The sequence below is a fragment of the Pistacia vera genome, unplaced genomic scaffold (genome assembly GCF_008641045.1).
Source record: "Pistacia vera cultivar Batoury unplaced genomic scaffold, PisVer_v2 Contig701, whole genome shotgun sequence".
NCBI lineage: Eukaryota > Viridiplantae > Streptophyta > Magnoliopsida > Sapindales > Anacardiaceae > Pistacia > Pistacia vera.
This window is the reverse complement of record NW_022196559.1, coordinates 166,227-174,597: the sequence shown is the minus strand read 5'-3', so window position 1 is coordinate 174,597 and position 8,371 is coordinate 166,227. Positions and strand designations below refer to the sequence as shown.

The 8,371-nt window shown below is 32.9% G+C and overlaps 1 protein-coding gene across 1 annotated transcript; it reads right to left on the bottom strand.

The window, feature by feature from the left end:
- Nucleotides 1–1,128: 1,128 nt before the first annotated feature.
- On the bottom strand, nt 1,129–7,967 carry LOC116114180 (DNA-directed RNA polymerase V subunit 5A-like). The gene is made up of 4 exons (XM_031400338.1): nt 7,586–7,967; nt 6,792–6,968; nt 3,644–3,757; nt 1,129–1,446 (listed from the first exon to the last, which is right to left on the bottom strand). The coding sequence occupies exons 1-4, from the start codon at nt 7,841–7,843 to the stop codon at nt 1,321–1,323; spliced, it is 675 nt and encodes a 224-aa protein (XP_031256198.1). The 5' UTR covers nt 7,844–7,967; the 3' UTR covers nt 1,129–1,320.
- Nucleotides 7,968–8,371: the final 404 nt, after the last annotated feature.

Sequence of the window (8,371 nt, the reverse complement as noted above, 5' to 3'; positions counted from 1 at the left end):
GATAAAAAAAATTAGAGGGAGAGGTCAAACTTCTAGAACTTGAATGAAAAAAATGATATTAAAGCAATCTTAATAAATTGACCAAAATAGAATTTTAATTAAAATAACTAGAAATAAATAATACTCAAATTATCTAATTAATAACAATACAATAACACTAACCTCACTAATCCATCTCAATAATCCCTTGCAAAAGATAATCCCACAATCTTATTCCTATCCCTGTACCTTATCCCTATCCCATTCTCTTTCTCCCAGAAAAATCACAACCATCCATTTCTTCATTGCAAACACATCTCTCATAGTCTCACACCCGATTACAAACTCTCCTCCCCTTTATCCACATTTCAATCATCAAACAAACATCACCAATCCACGATTCCAATTCATCATCATCATAAAAAATCTCAGTCATAATCATAATCAAAATCCAATGGAGAACCCCATCAATCCTCCTCATACCCATAGCAGCTATATTCAAGTTTTCAGAATATGATGTATTCAAGTTCTCACTTCTCATAATCAACACAGCTTCAACAGCAATAAAATACAAGATTTCAAAATCGACAACACAATGCATTAACCCGGTTTTGACACACAACCGGTTGGATCGACAGGTTGCTACAGCAACCACGATCCAACTACGGGTCATTGCGGGCAAATGCATATTCCTGATTTTTATGGTGACTCGGCCCAGCTTAAAGGTCAGTTACCGGTTGAACCGCTTAAACCGATCGAGTCGGGCTTTAAAATATTATTTATGATTACTGATCCTCGATTTGCGCATACAATTTCAAAATATTCTTCAATAAAAGCTAGAATACTTTCTTAATTTGGAGTTCTCAATAAAATTTGAAGCTTCTGCTGAATTGAAGTTTTCTTCTCTTAAGCATAGCAATATGTACTTTTGTAGCCTTATGGATAATCACAAAGTATTTATGTAGCACTTCCATTGTATCTTTCGATGAAAATAATACAACGAAATACTATTACATATAAAGCAAGTTTTGAGTTTCTTTTTCTTTTTAAATATTTCACTTCATCTCTCTCTAAAATCCTGATTCCAGAGAAAGTTAAGAGTGCATTAGGAAGAAACTTCTAAGTCCAGAGTTTTGTAAGGCAATTATGAGTGCAGAAACCATGGATTCTATGCTACAGAAATATTCAGTTGCTCATACATAAGAGATCCACAACTTGCCTTAAAACAGAGGCTTGCTAAAACTACAAAAAGATTAGAAGCAGTTTGAAAGAGTTCATAGTACATGCAGATTACACATTACATGAATAATATACCAAAAGAGCTTCACAATCACAAATGCATCACCAGACGCAACGGTAGGTAACATGCGATTCTGTTATTTCGCCACTATAGGTTACTTTTACCACCTGCCCTCTCTCCAGTCCATAATAGCGTGCAATTGCATCTTTTTTTAACATTCTAGGAAGCTGAGAAGGAATATTGGGACAAAAATGCTTAGTTTAAGTAAAATTTGATCGATAAGGTGAAGCAATACATGTTCCCAGGTACAAGTTATGCACAGTACTTGAAGAAGTTTCCAAACTGTCTTTAAAACAGTTTTTTATGCAAAAGAGGTAATGCAAGCAATACGCGTGGATATTCTTCTAGTTAGCACATATAAATCAAACTCTTTCATACCATAACAAGAACTTAAATAATGGAACACTAAGAATTTCTTCTAGGAAAGCAATTCAGTGACAGATGGATTCATTAGCTCAAAATACTTTTACATAAGTTGTTTACTAAAGACCTAATCATGAGGTGGTTCTCCTTCACTTTAATCAATGTTTACCAAAGAAGAAAGGGACCCTAACTAGGAAGCCAATAGTGTTTTATCTGCATATGGAAGTATAGGAATTTATAACGGCCTAAAGCATGGAGTGAGAAGTACCTTTGACTTTTAACCTAGAAATATGCACAGTAAAATGTTACTCCAGAAAAATTCGATATTGTTCCTCAAGTTTACTTTAATTTGTTTTATTGTTTATTTACCTTTGGGTAAAATGCTTGGTACATGGAATAATTGCCAGTAGCTTAGGAGGGACCTTTTTGCTGACGACGAATTTTTAATTCTCTCATAACTGAAAACTAGAAATTAATGATGCCAAATAGAAATTCTTCACACCCAACAAAAGCACTGGAGTAGCAAGATAATGCGCTTACTTGATAAACCCCAAAAGAATTTTAGCAATCCAGTAGAAACCCTTTGGCGCCATGGCAATTACATACTTTTGAAATGCATCATTACTATTCAAGTGAAAATAATATGTACCGTTCTTATATATATACTAGCATGTGTCTCACAAGTCCATTCATTCTCCTCTAAATTTCGGTTCTTAATTTATGTTAATCCAACTTCAGGTTTCCAGATCCTTTATCATTCCTAAAACTTTTGCTCTCATTCCTAGAACATTCTTCCAGCATAAAATATGTATCTACAGAAATTAATTCAACAGTAAGCACTAGATATTATACTTCTTTGTCTTTGATTCCAATTTATGTTCATCTACCCATGGATGCAGAAACTGTGTAAATCAAAGTTTTTGAAATAAATGTCGACAACTAGACATAGCGTGGAATGACTTCTCGGAGATGGATTTAACTCATATAACTTCAAATTTAGACCAGAAAACTAATAATTGTTTGACAATAATGTTTTTTTAGCAAGGGAATAACCTAAAATGTAAGATCTCTTCCTCTGCGACAAGAGGTCTTGGATAGGTGCCTCACACCAGCATTGAGGCAGGGAGAGGGAGGGATTTGGCTCATTTTTTGGGATGAGTGGTATGATGATTAAAAAAAAAAAAAAAAAAAAAAAGTAGTATAGCATTATGTGCAAGTGCTGAAGTGCAATGCAAAAAACATTAAATTGACTGTTGATAATACAAACATGAAAATTGGAAAATTTTATAATTTAAATATATTTTAATACTAAAAAAATTAGTAAATTGCAAGCATGATGGTGAGGGTTCTTGTTTTAGCAGCATTAGAAATGTTAATTGTACAATGGTGGTGATAATAATCATATGATGATGGTACAATGGTATATCTGATGGTAGTTTTACTGTGATAGAGGTGGAGACAGTGATGATAGTATGGTTGTGATTGGTGAGAGCATTACTGGTTGGATAGAGGTGATAGTTATAGTTGAAGTTCTATAATTACATACATTATGAACAAAAAGAAAGAGAATCTCAACATTGTGCACTAATTGATCTACTTAAGTGAAGTATTAAGTTAAGTGCTAAATGGTAATGTGTTTACCAAGCACACTTGAAATAATACACATTGTGAATATATGTTAATGTCTTAAGTTTTAAATTTTCAGATCCAAGTGTCGAACTTTGTTATCTCCAAAGCCCCTCATCACTAAACCCTCTTTGCATTTCCTTAAATTAAATGCCAAATTTATTAAAAAAAAATGGCCTTTCTACATAGCTTATACATTAATCAGGGAAAAAATTTAAATTGTTTGTCATTAAGGCTTTGGATAAACATTTTAACCTTTGTGACATTTAGTGCACAAGAAGTCTGTAGGCGATCATGAAGAACAAAGCAAACCAACAGAAAAGACAGCAAAAAGAGCTATTTTATTTATATGTTTTACTGGAGTACCAAACTGACCTGCTTTTCTTCTATACTATACTTCTTTAGGACTCTGTCCTTCTCTTGATCAGTCAATACCTGATGGTTGGGTTTCAAGACATGCTTTGTGATATTAATGAGTAAGTCCGTAATCTGATAACAAACCAAGTCAAGTGAGAGATCAAGAACATAGAACATGTTGAAAATTTATTGCATATATTTAAAAAAAAATAATCAACTAATAACTTTTTGTATTAGATCAGCAAAATAAGTAGTTTGCACACACAAAGGATCATGCCAGGAAGAACGAAAATGAAGAATTAACTCATTTAACAGCAGAATTTGCACACACAAAGGCAAATCACTGTCGAAGAACAAACATGTGAATTAATTCATTTAACAGCTAAAAGCAGTATATAGGTTTCCAAAGTTCTGAAGTAAAATAATTTAAAACAATAAAGGTACATGCGTATAGTTGGCAACCCAAGATGGATAAGTAATCTCTGAACCAGTTAATTTACACACATGCCCAATGCTGCAAATGCAGGAAAATATGGCAATTTCAATTATAACTTTCAAGTCAATTATATAGAGTTGATTACCTAGATCTTAATTTAAATATTCCAATTTGGCAGTCTAGAAGAAAAAGGAAATAAAACCAAAACCCTTATGAGTGCACAATCAACTACTAATTCCAAATTTCTTCATTTCCCTTGACATTCTTTGTTACCAAATGTAGCATCAAATCCTGTGAAGTACTGTGAGTTAAATACCAAAGAATTTGGATTCAGTAATTTCTTTCCCTTTTCCAGGATCCCACATAGGTAATCTTGATAGAATCGGTAATCCATAATACCCAGAACTTGTTTTGCACGGGATATCATAATGAACTAATAATTTTGGCTGATGAGGCAACAAGAAGAACATAATGCAACCATTGGTAACAAGTCTTAATAATTCCGTTTTTTCAAGAGTAATTTTTTGTTCCCTAAGTTCTAATGTTTTTCAGGAGTTAACTAAGCTGTATCACAGCTCTCTATATATGTTTGGGGGATATTCTCTGAAGTATGAAAGAATATATAGTAATTTAATGCTTTCAGCTTATCTTATGGTTTATATGATGCATATCAATGTAGCTGTGATGCCATAGGTTTCTTCAAGTGATCCCTGGACTTTTACTATTAACTCAACATCTAATCAGCCCAAGATGTGATGCGAAGACAAATCTAGGTATAATGCCCAAATCCTTCTCTTTTCTTCTTTTTCTACTTATCAAAAGCTGCTGTTCACAGCTATAAAGACAACTCATAAAACTTTGTTCATTGATCATATTGTCACCTCAAAAGCATTATATAAACCTCAAAAGTATGACTTAGTTCCCATACTTACCATAACCCTCACAACAATGCATAAACATATTAGAGACGGCCTATAGTTTCTGTCATGCATCATTTTTCTAATTAGAGACAGCAATTACTTTCCATCAATTGGTTATCTTACTAGATATTGGTGAGAGAAGTTGGTAGCAAAGCATAACCATACAAATAAATTGTTAACAATAAAACCACTGACTTAGCATAGTAAGACATAACGATATATTGGAAAGCAGAAAACAAATCACAAGAAAGATAACAGAGATTAACTGAAATGACACCCAAAAAGGAGCTTGTTTGAAAAAATGGAGAAAATCTAATTCCTAGCCAACATGACCACTCAGTCAATTGAAGTGATAAAAGTGCCCTTCTTAAACATATTACCACAACAACTCCTTTAACCCTTATCTTCACCATTTTTATTGAAATCCTCCAATATCATTTGAGAGTTGACAAAAGCTTTGAAGCACAAAATCAAATTGAGACTAGCATCTTCATTAAATACATTGCACATCACAAAGAGGTAAGATGACAATGTTTAGGGCATGAAGCTTTTATTATCAACTTTTTAGGTTACAGTTATAAGCTTCATGTTCATCATTGATTTACACTACTTTAATGCTACATATACTTTTTTAAGACTTGATTGTGTGAGTTTAGGTGCCAAAAGATGTTGAGTTTTTTTACTTGATCTCGGTGTGTGAAAATTTTCACACTTTAAAATTACTTTATGAGTGTATGTTGTGCATGTATAACTAAATCTTAGAATAATATGACTTATTATTTAAAGTCCAGAAATTAAATAAAAAAATAAAAAAAAATTAATAACTAAATCATCATTCCTCCTCCCTCTCACTACGGAAAACACAACTTGAGCAACTTGGTTCAAGAAGAGGCACCATGTATGAGGCAGATGCTACCAATAACTACTTTCACCTCTCAAAACTCCAAAAAAATGATATATTATCTTCAACTTCTCAAAGCAAGATTGTTACGTTACCAAGTAACCTAAAAGCTTAAGCTAATAGATAAGGGCCTAACAACAGGTTTTATGCTCTTCTATTATTTCATTCTCAAGAAATTGTATATAAATAAACAAAAACCAATTTGCTTCATAGTTTGAGAGAGCAAACTTCAACTTCTCATTTTCATTTTACAATATCCATTTTCAAACAATAAAGATCATAAAATGATAGGAAACTAGTCCTAAACAACAACAAAGGCTAGGGAAATATTCACAACATGTGAATCTCATGTCAATACCTACCCATCAATTCAGAGATATGATTTTGGTTTTCACTCAAACAGACCCCATCTAAATCTAATCTAAGTTTCAGATATGCCACTAGAGATGGAAAAAGAAGAGCATGAAATGGCTTAGTAAAGGGTATCTTGTCAGTGGAAATTAAGGTCTTTTAAGATATAACCTTTACAGCATGATTGCCAGACATAATCTAACCTACTTCAAAATTTCCTTCCCGCACAAGTGCCATGGTTATCATTGTGTAGCCTAAAAATTGTGATACCACATCCCTGATTCTTGACTACTGTGAAAACAGTAACCTAGAAAGCCAGATATAGGAGTGAATACAGCAATCTTAATGATCTCACACTGGTTTAATCTTTAGGAAATAACCAACAAAATACAACAAACATGTCAATCATCCATGTAGAAAAAGTCCTGAAACTGGATATATTTTAATGGTTAAATGAATGGGTGACCAATTGAATTAAAATGATTCCCAATCCAACGTAATAAAAATAATATCAACAAGAGGAATCTAGCAAAGAAAACTTAATATCAGAAAAGATACCTGGAATAATTCCACTTTGAATGGGAAAAGATCCACAGCTTTCAGAGCCTGGTTTGTTATTTGGTTTTGTAGGATTAATATCAGCCCAGATAAACTATCTTTATTAACAATTTGAGTTGCAATGCTACGGATTACATTAACTTTAATCATGCCAGGCCCACAGAAAATTACCACTATCTGCAATCACAAAAACATCCACTGGAAAAATCCATAACTCATCACATTAAATAATAAATTATTAGCATATAATGACATTAAGTAACAGCAACAGACCATGCAAGTGAACTACTAAAAGTAACTGAATTAAGAGTGCCACTGTCTGTGCTTTGCCCGCAGCAGCTGTAGCTGTACAGTGCATTTTTGTTGTGGTATAGCCGATAAACAATTCAGACTTAGTTTGGCACCAAATTGCAAACAAATTTTAGACTAAAAATCACATATCCTAAAGTTCATAATTTAACCTATTCTAGTGAGTCCGAAACCCAAAAGATAGTAAATTAAATTTACAATCAAAAGAAAATCGTCATAAATTAGCCATAATTTTAGTGGAAACTGATGCCCAAACCATAAGGCCTAAAACAAAGCTGCAATCAGAAGAAAAATTAATATAATGCCTCAGCTCTGGAACCCAAAAAAAAAAAAAAGGGAAAGATTCTGATAATATTACAATGTGAAGAAAAAACTTCCTTTTTCAGGTCTTCTTCTTTCCTCAAGCTCCATGCAGTGACACTAATAATCCTCAAGATTATGAACACGAAATTAGGATAAAAATATAAAAAAGTAGAGAAGTTTACCCTTTTAGAAGGGTATGATCGATGAGTAACTGAGATACGGAGTCGGTCAACATCTGGGTCTTGGCCGTGAATAGCTCGAAAATCGTGCAGAGAGAGATTGATCTCAGAGAGAGGAACATCGTAACCCCGGTCTCTCAACATCTCCAAAACAGTTCTACGTGACAAGTAGTATCTGTGACTGTCTCTGCTGCCTTGGTCCACCAAGCTGCCAAGGCAATTTCCCACTGCCTCTTTTACTTCAAATCCATTGCCTTCCATCTGCTACTCTGCTCACTCTCACTCCCACCCTCCAAGTTTACGCTGTTATTACAATTGCGTCGAGACAATTCTTGGCCCGTGGTACTTTGAGTCTACTTTAAACTACTCAGGTAGAACTCTTGGTTCCAATATATGTAAGATGTCACGTAAAATCGAGATAATTGTCCGGTCTTTGTCTAAGAAATATTGTTTTAAAGTTAAAATTGGATTAGCAATTGTTAATTTAAGAAATGTATTTTCTAATATTTAAAAGATAAAAGACCTTGAGTTATTAGACCAAAACGTAAGGCAAATTAAGCCCTTACTTCTAAGTTGCGTTTGGTTTAGGGGATATTAGATTATTGAAAATATTAGATTGTTGGTATCTTATATTACCTTAAAGATTATTAGAAATTTTTAAAAAAATAATTAAAGAAATCTTTAAGAAAATGGTTAGAAGAAATAAATTGATGGGTATGTTATTTAAATTACTAAATTGCTCTTTTTTTAAATATTAATATAATATTATTTTTATTATTATTTTTTAAA

Bases quoted from the DNA above. Each gene is read 5' to 3' on its own strand.
- LOC116114180 (XM_031400338.1), bottom strand. From the start codon at position 7,843: ATGGAAGGCAATGGATTTGAAGTAAAAGAGGCAGTGGGAAATTGCCTT. The intron at 6,969-7,585 runs GTAAACTTCTCT...TTGTGATTGCAG, and splicing joins GATCATACCCTTCTAAAAGG to ATAGTGGTAATTTTCTGTGG. The intron at 1,447-3,643 runs GTCAGTTTGGTA...ATTCCTTCTCAG, and splicing joins ATAGTATAGAAGAAAAGCAG to CTTCCTAGAATGTTAAAAAA.